Source organism: Gadus morhua, chromosome 22 (genome assembly GCF_902167405.1).
Source record: "Gadus morhua chromosome 22, gadMor3.0, whole genome shotgun sequence".
In the NCBI taxonomy this organism is placed as follows: domain Eukaryota; kingdom Metazoa; phylum Chordata; class Actinopteri; order Gadiformes; family Gadidae; genus Gadus; species Gadus morhua.
Window position 1 is genome coordinate 5,696,124 of NC_044069.1, and position 19,503 is coordinate 5,715,626.

Below are 19,503 nucleotides of genomic sequence, written 5' to 3' on the forward strand. Positions count from 1 at the left end.
GGGGGTCCTGCTGGGCGTGCTCGACAGCGACATCATCGTGCGCGACGTCGGCGCCTTCAACGAGCGCAGGTGGGTTTGGGGGGTGGGGGGGGGGGGTTGGTGCTTCGGATCCCGGGATGAGGGTTGTCCTTTGAGCAAGGCACTGGTGACTGTAGACTTTGACCTTGTAGTGTGTGTGTGTGTGTGTGTGTGTGTGTGTGTGTGTGTGTGTGTGTGTGTGTGTGTGTGTGTGTGTGTGTGTGTGTGTGTGTGTGTGTGTTCTTTTATCTGTGATGTTTCATTGAATGCCGTGATGACTCAGTAAATAAAATGCTTCTTATTCTTGGACTAAGCTTCGTTAGGCAGACAGAACATCAGTTACTTTGTTTTCGAAAAAAGTAAATTATGAAACGGCCGAAATGGATCCAAAGTACAGAAGGCCGGATCCCAGTGAAAACTCTCTCTTGAGTATCCATGACGACGGACCATGTGTCTTCCCCCCTCCCCCCTCAAGTACCCGCCTGGTGTTCCTGGTCTCGGGGGGCCCGGGGCGCCCCCCGCTGTCGGGACACAGCGTGGCCACGGGGTTGCGCAACAAGCTCCGCAAGCAGAAGACCGAGTTCCTCATCTTCAAGGCCCACCGGGTGGACACCGTCAGTGAGTACCCGTCCGCCGGTGCCCACGCTGGGGCCGTCCTTTCTAACACAGCCCCAGGCTTCGCCCGGGGCCTCCTGGAGCTCGGTGCGTCGGGTGACAGAGCTGAGGTTCTCAATGGCGTCTGCTCACCGTGACGTCATTCCTAATCTGTTGATGGTGGTCAAAGCAGGAAGATACCAGTAATGTAATAATAATAATAATACATTTAATTTAGAGGCGCCTTTCAAGACACCCAAGGTCACCTTACAGAGCATATAGTCATCATTCAAAACTATGTAAAACAGACTAGGAATAAAAGGAAAAAAGAGGTTAAACATGAAGAATAATAATAATTAATAACACTCAAAGACGCCTAAAGTGAAGGGGGGACCTCACTAACCACCACCAATATGTAGCACCCACTTGGGTGATGCACGGCAGCCAATCGGTGCCAGAACGCTCACTACACACCAGCTTGAGATGGAGAGTTAGGGATGAGGTGGAGAGTGAGGGAATATGCTATAGTCTCAGCTTTAACCCCTCAGCCCGAGATAGAGCCCTGAGTCATAGTAGGAGCCACAGGCCTAACCCAGTCTCTAAACTAAAACGAAACCTAAACTCACCACATCGGTAGTGTCGCTCGGCTAGGGGACTCCCCGCCGAAAGGTTGTGGGTTCGATTCCATCCTCAATGCTGGGCCACCAGGGGCAAGAGGCTGTGTCCCCTCAGCGTCCGCCCTATGACATGTGACGTAAACCTACTTCTGTAACCAAACATTGCGTATTCACGTGTATGCATATCCTGCTAAATAAATATATGGTTAAAGTAAATACGGTATTAAAAACGTATGTATATATTTTTTTCATCGTGACTTTTATTTACCTTTTTCTCTTTCTCCTTCTCCTTCTTCTTCTTCTTCTTCTCCTTCTCCTCCTCCTCCTCCTCCTCCTCCTCCTCCTCCTCCTCCTCCTCCTCCTCCTCCTCCCTCAGTCTGCCAGCTGAACTGCTCGGGTCACGGGGCGTGCGATGCCTTCACGAGGAGCTGTGTGTGTCAGCCCTTCTGGATGGAGAACTTTGTGCGCACCCAGCTGGGGGACGGCGAGAGCAACTGTGGTGAGGCGGGCTCACACCCATCCAGGCCACGCCTGATTGGCTTGCGACGTCGCACCCATGTGACATCACGTCCAATCAGGCTTGGCCTGATTGGACGTGATGTCAAATGGGTGTGATGTCACATTTAGGCTGTTGTTCTTCAATCTGAGACAGTATTGTATTACTATTTATTATAGTATTAATAATGTATTAAGGTAATGTATAATGTTCCTCGTATTCATGAGTGACTTTCATATAGATTATAAGAATATATGGCTTCTATTCATCATAATGGGACAAGAGGCTTTGCCCCGCCCACTTCACACGTTTAAATAGTCCAGTCACCATGTATAGGGCCCGCCCACAGAGATCCCATTGGTCGAAACCATAGAGTAACCTTTCCACTCATACTCTACAACCAGGAAGTATTATTAAAACTTCCAAGACACCCCCATTTCTATATACATACAGAGAATACGCCTGTCGTCCAACTTTGTATTTTAATTATGATTATGATGAAATCGTGTGCTGTGTGTAGTGTACCAGTGTGTGTCCGACCTAACGGGCGCGTTCTCCTCCCCAGAGTGGAGCGTGCTCTACGTCACCATAGCCTCCTTCATGATCGTGGTTGCTATAGCAACCATCACATGGGGCATGGTGTGCTGCTGCCGCAGGTGAGCGTCGTAGTACAACCGCCCTGACCGTTACATTAAACACTTTATGATGCTACGCCATGATATACCTTTTAGTGTGTTCTGAATCCGTCCGTTTGATATATGTATTATAGTGGTATAGTTTATAGGTGACCTTTTGATCGTGCCTCATTTGGATAGAATATTAATTATAGTTTGATACAGTAGTGCTGTCAAGCGATTAAAATATGTAATCGCGATTAATCGCATTAATGCCATAGCAACTCACGATTAATCGCGAGTAATCGTGATTAATCGCAAATCTTTTTTCTATGCTAAATATCCCTTGATTTCTTAGTCCCATAATTTTTTTTCATTTTAATGCTCTTATCAACATGGAGAAGTGCATCGGCTTGCCTTGTGTAAATCTTTTTTTATTGATAACAACATTAGCATATACTGATCAATACAGGACGATACAAAAAAAAAGCCTATAGTGCAATTAAACGATGAACATACAAACATACTGCCGTGAACATAGCAGTCAGGCTACTCCTTCCTTGTTTTGAGCTTAAAAAGAATAATAAATAAATAAATAAAAATAATAAATTGCGTTAATCGCACGCTAAAAAAATTATCGCCGTTAAAATTGGTTTGCGTTAACGGCGTTAATAAGGCGTTTAACTGACAGCACTAAGTACAACCCGTACAAGTTGCATTGATGCATGGGTAAGACACTCCCGGAACTAGCCGATGAAGTGGCTGCCTTAGGATCTCTGAGGCCTCATATCCCAAACATCCCATCCCTGTATAAACTCCAGCTCTCACCACACGTTCCAACAACGGTTTTAAACGACGGTAGAATATGCACAACGTGGCCCTCACGCTCTGTGCTTCTGCTCCAAGGCGCCGGAGCAGAGTCCGCCGGAGCAAGAGTCGCTACAAGATGCTGGAGGCGGAGGAGCGGGACGGCCTGGAGCTGCAGCCCGGACGAGCAAGTGAGCGAAACAAACGTCCGCCAAAACGTCCAACCGTGTTACACAAGGTTACACATAGAAAGACATGTTATAGTTGTCATTCGTTAGGAGAGCTCCTTTTGTTAGTTCATTCTGGAGAGCGGTTTTCAGGACCCTCTTTGACTCCATGTCCAATCAGTACATTAACACACTAATAAACCAATCATATTGGGTTATGGCGCCGATTATGATCAGTCACACGTTTATCATGTCCATTTGGACCCAGAAGCGGCTGACTCACCGGGTATACATTAAGCAGGGCGTGTTCAGTGTACTTATAATAGACCTCAGAGGGCTGCTCTGATTGGGTTAGCGGTTGGTAGGCGGGGCTTTCTGTTTTGTGATCAGCCGTTTCGAAAACGACCCTGCTCCACGACTTGGTGACATCACAAGTGGGCGTGTCCACCTAGACGTACGCCGGATGGATCAGTCCGCCCAGAGAGGCGCACCGACCGGTAGGCTGGTCACCAGGTCGGTAAGCCTAGACTAGCCCTTCAGGGAGTGCCAGGTGGACACTCCCACGTGTGTGTGGGGGGGGGGTCAAACGATCACGGATCAGCAAACCTTAATCCGATCGTTCGGTGCCTCGATCAGACTCGATCGATGCGTCGACCGATGAACCTCAGAGCTCCGCCGCCGTCTGAGCCTTCCGTACTCTGTGACCTTTGACCTCATCGTCTCCGTTACCCCCCCCCCCCCCCCCCCCAGCTCGTCTGAAGGCGGTGCCGCCGCCCACCTCCTCCGCCCTCATGCGCTCCGACTCGGACCTGGACAGCGACGACGGCCAGGGGGGCGTGGCCTGGGCCGACCGGGAGCGGGGCCAGCTGCTGCGGCCGCAGAACGGGACGCTGCGGAACGGCCTGGGGCCCGCACGGGGCAAGAAGCCACAGAGGGAGGAGCTGCTATAGCAGGCCGGGGGTGCGCACGTGAGAGCGCACGTGAGAGCGCAGCTCTCTCTCCAAAAGCATGTTCTTCCAACTCTCAACCTTCCAGTCCTTGTCTCCCCCTTTCTCTCTCTCCCTCTCCCCCTCCCCCTCTCTCTCTCTCGTTTTCTACACACAGACCCGCCCTCCCTTGCCCACGTGGAGACTGTATTTATTGCGGAAATAGAGCGAGAGAGAGCGAGAGAGGGAGGGGGGGAGGAACGGCAACATGCTGGATCCATGTTGAGCCTCCTGGCCTCCCAGTGTGTCGACGGGGCGCCCCCTAGTGTCCAGGCCTCACCTCGCACCACTGAGCCATTGCTGAGGAACACGCCTGACGAGATCAGGGAGAAACCGAGACTTTATAAACTATTATTGATGACGTAGAGATCATTAGGACACTGAGAATGTAGTGACACCTCTCCTCCCAGGGGGAAAAGAGCGGGGAAACTGAGCTCTTTAGAGAAAGTATTTTGGGGGGGGGGAAAATAATGGAGAGAGGAGGAGAGGCCTACTTGACACGTTCACGCCCGCACTCTCGAGGACTCACGTGCACGCTCACGCACGTACTCCGGAGGCTTCACGTCCACGCTCACACCCGCAATCTGGTGGCTTCACGTGCACGCTGACCGTCAGGCCAAGGGTAGGTGCTACCAAACACTGCCCAGACGAATCCACCAACCGGTGGGGGTGCCGATACAGTCGAGTGAAGGAAAAACGTGATTTAAAAACAAAATGCAACGAAAAAAACAACCAAAATGGGAGCCACAAAATGTCACCTCGCTACACACAAACCAACGCCAAACTGTATGAATGTGCATGTGGTGCGACCGCCTGTTTGGTGTTTTTGGTACACCTTGAAAGAGAACACCGCAGACCGCATGGGGTCCTGAGTATGTGGGCCCAACCACGTTGTGGTGGCCGGCCGTGCTATAGGAACGATTTGAACCTCGAAACCACTGTGTCACATGACGTTGTGTCACACGACGTCACCACGTCTCACTCATCGTCAACATCGTCAACCAAAAGGCATTATGGGAATTGTATTTATTCCCTTTTGTTTGTTGGTTGATTTTAATCACTGGACTGCCAGAGTGGAGCCCCCCCCCCCCCCCCCCCCCCCCCCCCCCACTGCGACCCCACAGAAGAGCCCTGCAGGGGGGGGCAGGGAGCAGGTGAACGAGGGTCTGTCTCCTCACATTCCCTGAGACCCCGATGAAGCTGGAGCCGTCGAGAAGACCACTGTTTCGTTTTGCCATTGGTTTGTTTTAACGTTGTGTTTTGCGTAGTATTTTTTTCTTTTTGTTTCATTTCCGTGTTTATTTCTGTTCGGCTGTTTTCATTCCCGCCCATGCACTTTGTCTTCGGTTGCCGAGCGACGGCTGTATCGATCTGTTACCTTCCGTGTTTTCCTGTGTGATGGAGTCAATATCAACTATGACAAGGTCAAGGTCTCAAATCTCGTGAAATAGCTACATATATATATTTATGCACATAGGCACGCCTTCCCAGATCAAAAGATAAACTCAGCCAGAGTCCCTTCGTTAAACTACTGAAGTGTTTGGAGTCAGTTGTTAGAAAGAAGGGGGACCGACCACACCTACCCTGTTACTGATCAGCCCCGCGCTAACCCAGCCCCCCGCTAACCAAGCCACGCCTCACCTCATGGCTGTGGAGCCCAGCTAACGCACAGGTTAGATCAGCCTGGTCACACTGGTGTATTGTTTTTATCAAGACAAACTAGTCAGACTAACTAGTCAGATGACTGGTCAGACTGACTAGTAAAGTCTCCTAGTCAAGATGTATAGTCGGATGACTAGTCAAGACAACTTGTCAAGACGTCTAGTCAGATGACATGTCAAGAGGACGATTAGTCAAACTACGAGTGAAATGTGTGATTAGGCTAATATAACCTCTGAATTAGCTGGGATGAGACAACAGCAGCGTAGAACACGGTAAAACTGTCTATCCGATTCAAGAGGATGTGAATTTATGTGTGAATGGGGAAGCGGGTCTTGTGTCGAAGCTTCTGCTTTTCTTCCTTGTAGTCTGTGGTCGGTTCATTTATTTATATCCCACACTATTAGAAGTGACCCAGCTCTACAACGAGTTCGGAAACAGGGTCTTATATTGCAGGGGGGCGAGGCCGAAGAAGAGGTGCCCCTGGACTTTTGATAGGTGAACCCCGTTCTTTAATATACCACTTCTCTGCTAACCTCTAGTATAAGGACAACCGGACACAAAGACTGTGAAACTGGTTCATGTGAATGTGCATCAGCGTTCCTTCTGGTTGTTGATTGTTGGAAGGGTTCACAACTCCACAGAGCTGTTGTACACCGTTTACATTCAGCGACCAGTGGTGTTTTTTTGTTTGTTGATCAGAAAACACCTGTTCCTTGCTACAGAGTTCATCTCATGTCTTATTTGTGTTGCCAATGTTTCACTAGTTTTATCCTCTTTTACTGCCCTATAGTGCGGCTCAGAGTCAAAGGAATAAGGTCTGGATGGATGTTGAGGTGTCTTTGAACTAGGGATCCAACACCTCAAGTATACACACATAATTAGACACGTTCTTTACCAGAAGGCCGACCGTCAACGATCGGGAGAGATTTCAGTTTTGATAGATGATGAATGAAACACTTCAGAATTCAGTTAAATATATTTACTTAAAACTAGTTCTAAATGACTAAAAGGTTTGATTAACCAATCCAAGTAAGGAATGATATGGGAGTCATTAGTATGCATGGATTAAAACGGAACTGTTCCTCAAAAGCTAAGGATATGAAGGAAATATACAAATTGAAGGGATACTGCAATCAACTGAATGTTATGTTATTTTGTTAAAATTTTTAGATGAGATTTTATGGAAGGCTACCCTCACCCCTCACATGTGTTAAGAGAGCTAATGCAACCGGATAATCTGTACATTAAAGTGAAATACTTTTTCAACTTGCATGCCTCTGTCATTTGTCTTGCTGTGCAGTATGTGTGTGCGTATGTGTATGTTTGTGTGTGTGCGTGTGTGTTTATGCGACTGTGTGTGTTTATGTATATAGACACACAGCCGAAAGCGTCCCACATCAAACGAGACAGTCATCCTACTGGCCCCACTAGGAGGGAGGAGGGGCCCGGGTTCTGAAGCCCTTTTTCCCGCCTGAATCCCATCAACAGGTTGTAAGGACTGGCAGCATGATGACGGACAGGAAGAGGAGCCAATCAGCAGCCTCCTCCACAGACGGTAAAGAAGGGCTCACACATTAAAGGAGACCCCACACACACTTCACAGCCGCCACATCCTCGGGCCCTCAGCCGACAGGTCCCTGTCCGTGGGGGCCGTTGTCCGTCGGCACACGGAGCTCCACCCTCTGCTCCACCCAGCTGGCCCCTGCAGGGGAACGACTGACTGCTAGTACTGCACCGCCGCGGCCCTCGCACCGGAGCAGCAGTCGGCTTTGGATTCTTCGTCCTATCGTGCATTTGATTGAGTTTATTTTAGTACTGCACAATGCCTACCCATCATGTGGATCCCAGTCATGATTGGCGTGCGGTTGTATTTGTCTAGGCTGTACGCGGAGCGAACCAAGTTCCTCACGGGGGACAAAGTCATTTGGCGTGAATTTATTGGATGAGCTCCCCTCCCTCTCCGCAGACCTCCTCTGGTTCAGCAGACCCCCTCTGGTTCAGACGGACCTCCTCTGGTTCAGACGGACCCCCTCTGGTTCAAACGGACCTCCTCTGGTTCAGACGGACCTCCTCTGGTTCAGACGGACCTCCTCTTGTTCCGACAGACCTCTCTGGTTCGGACACTGTGGAGGTCCATGCAGGGATGTCCCACTGACATCCTCTGACCTCTGACCTCTGGCCACAGAGAGTGGTCAAGTCAAATGTACAAGAGTGATATAATATTATCCATCCACCTCAATATGAAGGAGGCTCAGGAGAGCTGGCTGGATCAGGATCTTCTTCACCCATCACCTTTGTCGCTCCTAAACCGGTGAGCGGCTTCATATGCTCTCCAGCTCTCCAAGCAGCTTGTTATTACAACAAACACACACACAAACACACTCGGACGATTTAAGAAGTTAAGATTGTGGGTAACCATGGACACCGGCGGCGGTGATGAGGCTCTCGTATCTCTGGAATGTCCCGCCACCATTACAGGTCATACTTCGCTGGAAGCCATTTTGTGTGTTGGCAGTTTAGGTGTTATGTCGCTGTTTTCATAATGTTAAAGCTATTTACATTTAATGTGTTCATATTGTATATCATAGGATATTATAAAATACTGAATAAATTAAAGGCTAAATACCTATCTAAATAGCCTAAAATCATAAATTGCTTTTTGTAAATGTATATGTAACACATGGCTTCTACGGGTTTTTTTTCTTACTTTTTTTAGTAATTTTGCATTAGTAATTTCCTTATTCTTTTCTTCAATTTCATTATTGAAATAAATATGAGTTAATATTTGTCAATTTAATCCTAAGGATTAACCTATTACCTAACAACCTTTAATTATAAACCTCTAAACAAAGTATCTAAACCCAACCTAAAGATAAGTAAAACATTTTGTATGTATTTTATTGACAGAATAACCCAAGTATCATACATGATCCAATTCCCCAAAGAACACAGAAAATGCAACAAAGAGCATTAACGCTAAAGCAGTCTAGCACGAGTGTGGTAGCCAATGTAGCAATGCAATTCTCTAGCTAGCAGAACTCTAAAATAATACATTTGAAGGAAACACATTAAATTTAATGAATATTGTGTTCAAACTTGACAAAATCTCATCGTCCAAAATCTTAATTCGGAATCTTTAAACATTAATTGAAACTTAAAAATTACTAAACAATATAACATAATTTAAAGGTTATAACATGAAGCGGCGGGAACCAAAACAAAATGGTTTCCAAGCATCAGTGAAAGATTGGATGTTTAAGCCAGTGAGTTAATTAAATAAAACACAAATACAGCGTTTTAATTTATTGACACTTTTCTTACGGATTGATGGTTGCTATCAAGGTAAAAGTAAGTAAGTATGAATGTTATTGTATTTGAGCAAATATAGCCCAAAACTGATGGTAAGAAATATAAATGAACTGCGATCCAATCCCTCCTGGTTTAAGAAGCTGAACGTGCGAAACCTCTTCATGATTTAACTTTGACCCTAAACAGCAAGGAAGCACAAGTCAGGATCAAACATTTAACCCATTATCACTGTGATGATGTACTGTTAATATATTACTGTGATGAAGTACTTTTAATATTTGATTGTTAATCTATTACTGATGGATTATTTTTAAAGTAATACTATAACTGTGATAAAGTAGGCTGCTAATAGATATAACTGTAAACATATTACTCTGAATAAGTATTGTAAAGTGGTAAAGTACTGACTGTGTTCAGAGGTTGGGCCTCAGGAGCCGGACTCTGCCCCTCAGAGCTGGTGTCAGAACCTGGGAAGTGGGAGAAAGTGAAGTCAAGAACTAGATATATCTAGATCTATAGAGCTGTATAGTCCAGTGAGCTAGATGGTTCTAGATCTATAGAGCTGTATAGTCCAGTGAGCTTGATGTATCTAGATCTACAGAGCTGTATACTCCAGTGAGCTAGATGGTTCTAGATCTATAGAGCTGTATAGTCCAGTGAGCTTGATGGTTCTAGATCTATAGAGCTGTATAGTCCAATGAGCTTGATGGTTCTAGATCTATAGAGCTGTATAGTCCAGTGAACTCTATGTTTCTAGATCTACAGAGCTGTATACGCCAGTGAGCTAGAGGGTTCTAGATCTACAGAGCTGTATAGTCCAGTGAGCTAGATGTTTCTAGATCTACAGAGCTGTATAGTCCAGTGAGTTAGATGTTTCTAGATCTATAGAGCTGTATAGTCTAGTGAACTCCATGTTTCTAGATCTATAGAGCTGTATAGTCCAGTGAACTCCATGTTTCTAATTCTATAGAGCTGTATAGTCCAGTGAGCTAGATGGTTCTAGATCTACAGAGCTGTAGAGTCCAGTGAACTAGACAAGTCACCAAGGTCTCTGTGTTGGTAGTAGTATTAATCATGTGTATGAAGACAACCAATCAGATTCTAGGAAGGGGACAGGAAGTATAAGCAGGTGGAGATCAGGTTTCAAGCCTTCTGGAGAGTTTGATCGACTCACGGTCCCTCTTCTGGTACGCAAAGACTCCAACAAAAGCAGTAGCAGCAGCAACAGCAACACAAGCAACACTTCGAAGGATGAAAACAAGGATGTCTCCCTTGTCCCCTGAAGGTAAATCAAGAAAATAAAATCAGCTGGGTAATGATTAATGTTGTGTCATTGAACCACATGTCTCTGGACACATGATGCTACACACAAGACTAACACAACGTCAGTGTCACTATTCCGCTAGAATCTGTTCTGGGGATCAGGGTCACTCAGGGACTGATCTGAGCCTAGCCCTATTCATAGAACTCATTTACCCACAATCCACTTGTTCTGCTGAAGTGAGCTGCTCCTGAGAGCTGTGTGTTTACCCAGTAGCTTCAGCAGTGTCCAGGTAGACCTGGAGTGGTTGTGATGAGGTCAGGTGGAGGTAGTGAGACATTTCCCCACCTCCATCCCCTCCAACACCAGTCTTACCCCAGTTGGTCCTGATGTGGGCGGGGTCCAGGGGGATGGAGGTGTCCTCGATGCCTCTCAGCTGGACCACACACTCGTACCTCCCCCAGTCCTCCTGTGGGACGGCCGTGAGGTACAGGTCCAGGCTGACCTGGAAGGTCCCGTCGTGGTTGGGGAGGACCTCCCCGGGGTCCACCTGCTCATGGAGCTCCTGGCCGTCTCTCCTCCAGAACACCACCACCCTGTCAGGGTAGAAGCCTGTAGCATGGCACACCACTGGGGAGGAGGGGCTCCTCTGGAGCAGAGACACCCGCGGACGCTCTGGAGAGAGGGGGGGGGGGGGGGGGGGGGGGGAAGAGAGAGGGGGGGGAGACAGACAGAGAGAGGGGGGGGGGGAGACAGACAGACAGACAGACAGAAAAATAGAGAGAGAGGGGAGAGAGAGAAGGGGGGAGAGAGCGAGATTAAGAAAGAGATATAGAGAGGGGGGAGAGGGGAGAGAGAGAGAGACAGAGAGGGGGGGAGAGAGGGGGGGAGAGAGAGAAAGAGAGGTTGAAGAGAGGGGAGGGGAAAGGGAGAGAGAGAGGGACAGGATGAACCTCCTCCAATGTCGTGTCCACAGTGATGTTGTGGCATCAATAACGAGTATAATAACATGAGGGAAGAGAGAGAGAGAAAGAGAGACAGAGAGAGAGAGAGAGGCAGAGAGAGAGAGAGAGACTGAGAGAGAGAGAGAGAGAGAGGGGGGGGGGAGAAAGAAAGAGAGGTTGAAGAGAGAGAGAGAGAAAGATCATTTTATATTGTAATCGTGTGTTCTTGTCATGTGGCATAATCAATATTTCATATTCTTCGAAAAAGCGCTGAGTTGCATCCCCCTTGAAGGTTGAGTCTCGTCGGCATATTTCAGGACATTGCGACTTTGTTTATATATTGTGGTCAGAGAGGGGGGAGAGGGAGAGAGAGGGGAGGAGACGGAGAGAGAGAGAGAACAGGGACTCAACGCCCAGCAGGTCATGTGACCCTACCTATTCTCTGCAGAGTGCTCTTCCCATAGGCCAGGAACTTCTTCAGCCAATCAACACACTCCTTGGTGTAGTAGTTCTTCTTATTTTGTAAATCAGCTCTATCCTGATCCCATCTCTGTTTGGTGGGGACAGCCTGAGGTACTGCAGCGACCCAGGTCAGGGTATACAGGTCAAACACTATGAAGTCCTCTCCATCATAACCATGCTGCTCATAACCATCAGTAGAATCATCCTCATCATCCCACTCACAACCACACAGCTCCTGATATACGTGGATACCTGAGAGAGAGAGAGAGAGAGAGAGAGAGAGAGAGAGAGAGAGAGAGAGAGAGAGAGAGAGATGGTGGGAAAAGAACACGGTTGAGATTAGATGTATGTTATTCTTCATTAACATTCAATACACACAGACATCACAACACAAACCACATGACATTATGATAACAATAACTAATATTTATAGGTAGATAAAAAAAAAAGGCCAGCCAGAGAACTACACCCCCTACTCCACCTTACTCCACCCTACACTGACCTACAGCCCCCTATACCAACTTACACCGCCCTACACCACCCTGCACCCCCACTCCCTACACCACCCTATACCAACCTACAACACCCTACACCACCCCCACAACCCCCTACACCACCATCCCTTACACCACCCTACACCGACCTAGACCACCCGTCGCCCCCCTGCACCACCCTATACCTCCTAGACCAGCCTCACCCCACTTCACTTTCTTTCCAAACAGAATTGCCCCTCGTTTTTGCCCACACTCTTCAATCCAGTGAGTCCGTGTCCCAAATCCTCGGCTGACCAGGTCGGTCCCTCACATTTGGTGGCGGTGGTGGGATATTGACGCCAACTGAGAACTGGGGAGACGAGGAATCGGAGGAGGTCGAAGCGGGCGCAGAATGGAACAGAGGCTGTCCAGAGCTGATCTACTGGGAGGGTTCCTTCTCCAGGACAAGATCAAGTGCACAGCCATTGACTTCCTGAAGAGCCTGGCCTGGACTGCCTGGACGCCTTCAAGGAGCGCTTGGCTGACTTCCCCGTTGAAACTGAGAAGGTGGGAACTGTCAAGAGTCTGTCCACCAATGAGGAACCGTCGGAGTCTGTCCACCAATGAGGAACCGTCGGAGTCTGTCCACCAATGAGGAACCGTCCGAGTCTGTCCACCAATGAGGAACCGTCCGAGTCTGTCCAGCAATAATGAAGCGTTGGAGTCTGTCCACCAATAACTATGTGTTGGAGGCTCTGTAAACCGCTGTTAGAGCTTCTTCTTTTCCTCGACACCCTGTTGCCGAGACTCCAGAGTAGGAGGGAAATGCCCCATGTAAATGGTATGGTCTAACTGGTGAAACTGAATAGATGTTATTTTGTACCGTGGTTATTTTAATTCATTGGAACACAGATGAGAAGTGCGTGTGTGTGCATGCTTGTGTCATTTCAGGATGAGGGTCTCTTCGGGAGCAATAACATCACGTTGGGTGCACTATCTCTGTGACACTATTCTCCCTAGCCATGAACATGCTCACCAAGTCTGCTGAGCCAGAGTGCAGAGGGCCCCTAGAGTTGACATCGGGTAGGTGCATGACAGTGGTAGGTCTACCGTAAAACTTCAATAGCCCAGGCTATTATTTGTTTCAATCACTGAACTTTCGAACAAAACTCTTGCTCAGTAAAGATAGGAAATACTATAACATTTCTTATTTAAACCAGTATGAATATTCCTACCGTACGTAGGCCTATACACATTACCAGGCTATCGAATAACGTCTACACACACACACACACGGAGTAGTGGTAATCAGGAGAGTCGGGAGAATTCCCGGTGGCCCGTTAACGTTTTGGTGCTGTCGGGCTGATTACTTCAGGATAACAATATAGTGTTTATAAATGTTCCTTGCAGCGCTGTCCGGCAGCCTGAGCTGTGCACCCGCAACCTCTCACTCACTCAACAGACGCAACACTCACAAACTGTCAAAGTCGCAACCAAGTCGATTTTGTCTAGAGGGGAGTAACTGAGCAGCCCCTCCCGAAGTGGTACAGCCCAGGTGGGCCTTGAACTGCGATTGGTCAGAAAGACTAACAGCTAATGACAACATTGAACTCTCGTGCAGGCTCGAACAGAGTGACACACGCACACACGCACACACACTTTTAAGGAGTTTTTCACCCGCTCCGTATCCTTGCTTGCCCCAACAAGTTTGTGCGGCGTGCTTGTTGTTTGATTTCCGGTGTAGCTAGATCCGGTATGGTGTTTTAGTTTTTTTAACTTGACTAGTTGTTGCTATACAGCAGGTGAAAGAACTACAATGTTTGTCAAGCCAAAAGAGTGTTAATCGCGCGATAAAAAGGATTTACGCCGTTAATAACGCGTTAAACTGACAGCACTGTGTGTTACATTGTATGTTGAATACAAACTTTTACAATAATTTTCATTCATTTATGAGATGTGACATATCTAGCATTAGATAATATTGTGATTAAATGATATTGATTTAATATCGGGATTCTGGACTCTCAAGAAAAGGCCTTGGTCTCTTCTTCAATTTATATACAAATACTACTGAGTACTATAACAATACTACACTGAGTACTGCTACACTTAAGACTTGGTTATGGTTCACCGTTGATGCAACGCAAAGGGGTTTACTGACCATCCGTGCGTCCACCGTAAGGGCCGGACGTGCGCCTCCCAAAAATTGGAACCTTGGGTCGAGGCGACGCAGCAGCAAGGGCTGTGATTGGTCCGCTCACTAAAACCCGACGCAGAACCAAAGCAGGTTCATGATTGCGTCGAAGCGTCAGCGTGTTCATTGCGTTGCAGCGACATGGAACCATAACTGAGTACTAATACACTGAGTTCTCCTACGGAGTACTGCTATTGTGTGTGTGTGTGTGTGTGTGTGTGTGTGTGTGTGTGTGTGTGTGTGTGTGTGTGCGTGTGTGCATTTGTGTCTGTTCATTTTTGTGTGTGTGTGTGTGTGTGTGTGTGTGTGTGTGTGTGTGTGTGTGTGTGTGTGTGTGTGTGTGTGTGTTTAGGAGTATGGTGAAACTTTATTCTGGGGTTAAATGATGGATATCTCCATGTGAGAGGTCAAACATTAGATATGAACGCACCTCCTGTCTGGTTAAAGAGCTGCTTCGCATTCACAATCTTGGCTTTGGAGCTCTGCTGGGCAACCAGAAAGCTTGCAGTTGTCCTCTCCAGGTAGTCGGGTTCATCGCTGGTGACCTGGTGCATCCAGTCCTGTTTGAGTACGGTTATCTGGATGTTGCTGTCATAGTATTCAAACTGAACTCCATCCACCATCCCAACAGCAACGAACTCTGGGAAGGTTGAGAGTCCAGACGAGGCCGTGTAGAAATACTGCAGAGAGTGAATCACTGTAGACAGACGGATGGACAGGTAAATACAGTACATCACTGCAGACACACAGACAGGTTAATACTGTTCATCCCTCTAGACAGAATGGCATATGGCCCTCCCAATTTAATATGGCCTCTCCACCTGTCCTATGGCTCCGCCCCCTAACCCATGGCTCCACCCCCTGGCCGTCCAGGTAATGTAGGAACCTTTAGTTTGATCTTATTGACATCCAAACATCTTACTGTTGCCTACAGCACTGGCTGTCCAGACCTTCAACTGAACACAACCTGCTACCTCTTAATCATTACTGCTGACATGAGTAATAAACTATTATTGAAATGACTATTACAATGTTTTTATTATTATAAGTAGGCCTATATTGGTGAATTTCTGTGTTCGATTACTGCATTTTAACTATCTTCACATTGCCATTATTGGAATGATAATAATTAATAATAGAATAATATAATTATTATATTTCATGATAATATGTTGATAGCAATGATAACTAGAATATTATTGTGTATCTGTGTGTGTATATGCGTGTTTGCGCGTGTGTGATGATTCTCCAAGAGCATTGACAAGTTAATAATAAGATATCGCTGAGTGTTTAGTGTTAATATAATACTTAGGATTAAAAGTAGATTTAAAGTAGACATCGGATTCCCTCCAAACTAAGGGTGGGAATCGAGAACCGGTTCCTACTCAGAACCGGTTCCAACTAACCAATTCCATCTGAATCGTACGCCTCCAACGTTATCGATTCTTCTTAACGATTCCGCACCACGTTTTCCGGTTTACGCAAAAATTTTGCGACGACCCTGCGCGCGCCGACAACCTTCGAACAACAAGGCAGCATCGTGGAGAGTAGGAAGCGATCGCAAGTCTGGCTCTATTTCACCAAACGCAATGAAAGTTCTGCCGTATGTAATCAGTGCAATGCTATCATTTCGTGTAAGGGTGCAAACACCAGCAACATGCTAAAGCATTCGTCTACCAAGCATGTAATTAAGTCCAAAGAATGCCATGTGTTCAAAAGCCTGCAAACTAGTCAAACAAGCTCCACAGTGTCCTCCGTTGACAACGGTAACGTTCACATTACATATCCTGCATTAGCAGCCCACTGTCACCTTGCAACTGCAGTTTTTATAGTAGTAGTGTCGTAGTTTTTATTAATAATGCCGACCTATACAAATTTCATGCATTTTAGATGATCGCTCTCAGGCAGCTGGCCCCTCGACATCAGCTCAAGTTACCCCTTTCACTCCCAGAAAAGGCAAACATGCTTATATTCTTGCATAAGAATTGTTGACGCTCAGTAAAAAAAAAAAATCTAAAAGATGTTATGAAGGCATACATTTCATGCCTATTTAATTATGTACGTATGTTCACTATTTTGTTTACTTATTATAACCCTTCCTAGAAAAGTGTTAAACTTTAATTTAATGACGTTTGGTTTAAGCTTAGTTAAGCTTACAGTTATTACATCTAAAATATGTATATAAAAGTTTAGTGTTAAATCATAATTTAGCATGTTCAATTAAGTGTCTTCCTATTTTTTTTTATTGTCAGTCAAACTTATTTGGACTATATTTTCTTGTTTCTTGTTCTTGTGTTAGTATGTAGAAAATAAAATGGTTACTTTTGGTGCAGAAGACTGTAGAACTCTTTTGTTGCCACTCAATGAACTACTCAGGAATCGGTAAGAGAATTGATAAGGAATTGGATCGATAGGCAGAATCGACAATGGCATTGATATTGATAAAAACTTATCAATTCCCACCCCTACTCCAAACTGAAGTTTAATGTTTAGTTCTGATACTAGATTGTACACTAAGGAACAACATCATCAAACCAGTGGGATGGTTTCGTTTTCACAGTTCGAACCCAAAACAGGGGCGGTTCTGGGTACGGGCGAACCGGGCAGGGACGTCGTAAGGCCTATTTAGGAGGGCTTAGCCCCCCCAAGATGTTCCAAAGCCCCCCCCCTACAAAAATCATTTTCTTTTTTTTAACGTAATCGTAACATGCCTGCACTTAACATAATAAGCCAGAATATGAGTTGAAATAAACAGTAATACAATTAGAAGTTGTCTTTAATTTGGATTAAAATAGCACATTTTGGATGAATGGATACATTTTCTGACCTATTTTCCTTGAACTCACCCCAATATGTAGACTTAAATCATACCAACTCTTACATTTGTTTAGCTTATTTCTATTTTTAAAAAGGAGGACATCCTGAAGACTCAGGAGAGGGAAGCAGATGGTCTTAAGGCAGGTAAAGAAAAGAGAGTGAGCAAGGACACAGGCCCTGATCGATGCTCTGCTGTACTCTCTACTGTAATAAATGATGAATTAAAGAACCACTTTAAAGATGTGAAGAAAAAAAATCACCCCCCCAAGCCTCCAGTCCTATGCCGTGTTCCAATACCCGTACTATTTTTTTTTTGTATTGTCAGTCAAACTTATTTAGACTATATTTTCTTGTTAGTACGGGTATTGGAACACGGCATAGGACTCTATACTATCCGGTATACTATCCGGATAGTATACCGATAGTATACAATTTTTCAGATGCGAGTGCTGTCCCAAAACGAGTACTCCGTGGTGCACTAACCGGAAATTACGATCACGACTGCCGCCGTGGCTCCTCCCCCGCAATAATCATCCCGCTTTGAACGGTGAACTCTTTACGCCTAGCAGCTATAAAAAGCTATAAAAACTATAAAAACTACAAAAGGACTCTATTAATGCAGGCTATGTGGAAAATGCGCCGACTTTGGCTCAGCCTGGCTCCGCCTCTTCCGCTACGTAGCTAAGATGGCTGCCGTTGAGTACGGAAACTGTCCTTCGATCCACACTTCACGATTAGCCCGTGTTCAGTACGACATCCGGGTCCTTGAAGTGTACTTCTTTTCGCCGGATCTGAATTGGAACGTACTACGTACTCAAAATTTGGCTAGTAAGTACGGATAGTACGGGTATTGGAACACGGCACAAGTGACTAGGGGTTGGAATCTCTTAGCACCTCACGATTCGATACGATTCTAAAACGAATATCGATGCATCTCGATGCAACAAATTTTTTGATGTAAATTTCCATGAGTGAATTTCAAAAATATATATATTCATATGAGTTTGCTACAGAGAGTTTGCTAATCACTTCCTACTTTTGTGATGATCATTAAAGACATCAACAGATGAATTAACTTATCTATTATTTTATCAGAGAAAAAGCTTTTGTCACAAATATGACTTTCACAACACAATAACAACACAATATGGAAGTATGCAAAAAATAGGTTTCAGATTTATTTTCTTTCTTATCTTTCTTTTCTGTCATTAAAGAAAAAGCTTCTCTTGAATTAGAAGGAGTTCTTGTCTCTGGCTGTGAGTTTGCGTGCATGCTATGAGGCTGAATCGCCAAGACAAATCAGACTGGCCAATACACACTGAAGATAAATATATTCTTATATTAGTTTAAATATTCACAGTAAAAGATGAATCATGTTGTGGATTAATTGAACTCATTAGAGAGGATAATCAAATGCTTTTCAACTTAACTAGGAGATCTAAGCGTCGTCTCTTCAGGGACCATAAACAAATCTTTTGGAAAGATCGTTTTGAAAAGTAACTACTTTACTCAGTCTTACCTGAGGACACACCGTGACAAAAGACCAATAGCAGCAGCCCTATTAGCGCCTTCATATCGATGAATTCAGAAGAACAGCTCGATGAGATGATCCACAGAGACGTGACTCCGACTCCAGCATCAGACGGACTGAGCAGGAAGCCTGCAAACAAGAGACGGAGCGAGAGGAAGAGGCCCTTCTGGACCAACACGCACACGCCCACACACACACACACACACACACACACACACACACACACACACACACTCAACCACACATAGGCCTACACCACCTATCTACGCACATACACTCAACACACATTTAGCTGAACTGTATATCTAAACATTATATAGCCTAGATGAAGATTAGATGTAACTAAACATTATGCTGAACATAATGTATAGGCTATCTGAACATTATATTTTTCTGAACATTATTAATAAGTGAACATTATATTAATAATAATAATAATATTAATATTAATACAACAAATTTATACAGCACTTTTCCAAATGCTCAAAGACACTTCACAATAGCAGCTAAATCATACCAATACAAATAAAATAAAATAACATAACAAAGTT

At 45.6% G+C, this 19,503-nt stretch overlaps 2 protein-coding genes across 4 annotated transcripts in view; one reads left to right on the forward strand and one right to left on the reverse strand.

Moving 5' to 3' along the window:
* The window catches only part of kiaa0319l (KIAA0319-like ortholog), a 25,203-nt gene extending 17,972 nt beyond the window's left edge, over positions 1-7,231 (forward strand). For all 3 annotated transcript variants that reach the window (XM_030346976.1, XM_030346978.1, XM_030346977.1), the window contains exons 19-24: positions 1-69; positions 494-636; positions 1,606-1,728; positions 2,291-2,381; positions 3,246-3,337; positions 4,064-7,231. The exon at positions 1-69 is cut by the window's left edge and continues 91 nt beyond it. In XM_030346976.1, coding sequence (XP_030202836.1) covers positions 1-69; positions 494-636; positions 1,606-1,728; positions 2,291-2,381; positions 3,246-3,337; positions 4,064-4,263 — 718 coding nt within the window. In that variant the 3' untranslated portion in view covers positions 4,264-7,231. The remainder of the gene's footprint in view (positions 70-493; positions 637-1,605; positions 1,729-2,290; positions 2,382-3,245; positions 3,338-4,063) is intronic.
* Positions 7,232-8,828: 1,597 nt separating this feature from the next.
* LOC115535618 (major histocompatibility complex class I-related gene protein-like) lies at positions 8,829-19,103 on the reverse strand. Its single transcript, XM_030346980.1, has 7 exons — positions 18,941-19,103; positions 15,035-15,301; positions 11,911-12,189; positions 10,907-11,206; positions 10,445-10,549; positions 9,679-9,737; positions 8,829-9,448 (listed from the first exon to the last, which is right to left on the reverse strand). The coding sequence occupies exons 1-7, from the start codon at positions 18,993-18,995 to the stop codon at positions 9,437-9,439; spliced, it is 1,077 nt and encodes a 358-aa protein (XP_030202840.1). The 5' UTR covers positions 18,996-19,103; the 3' UTR covers positions 8,829-9,436.
* Between the last annotated feature and the right edge of the window lie 400 nt (positions 19,104-19,503).

Coding starts and splice junctions, on each gene's coding strand:
- LOC115535618 (XM_030346980.1), bottom strand. CDS start 18,995: ATGAAGGCGCTAATAGGGCTGCTGCTATTGGTCTTTTGTCACGGTGTG. Junction 12,190..15,034: donor GCTCTTTAACCAGACAGGAG/GTGCGTTCATAT, acceptor TCTCTCTCTCAG/GTATCCACGTATATCAGGAG. Junction 10,550..10,906: donor CCACATCAGGACCAACTGGG/GTAAGACTGGTG, acceptor ATTTACCTTCAG/GGGACAAGGGAGACATCCTT.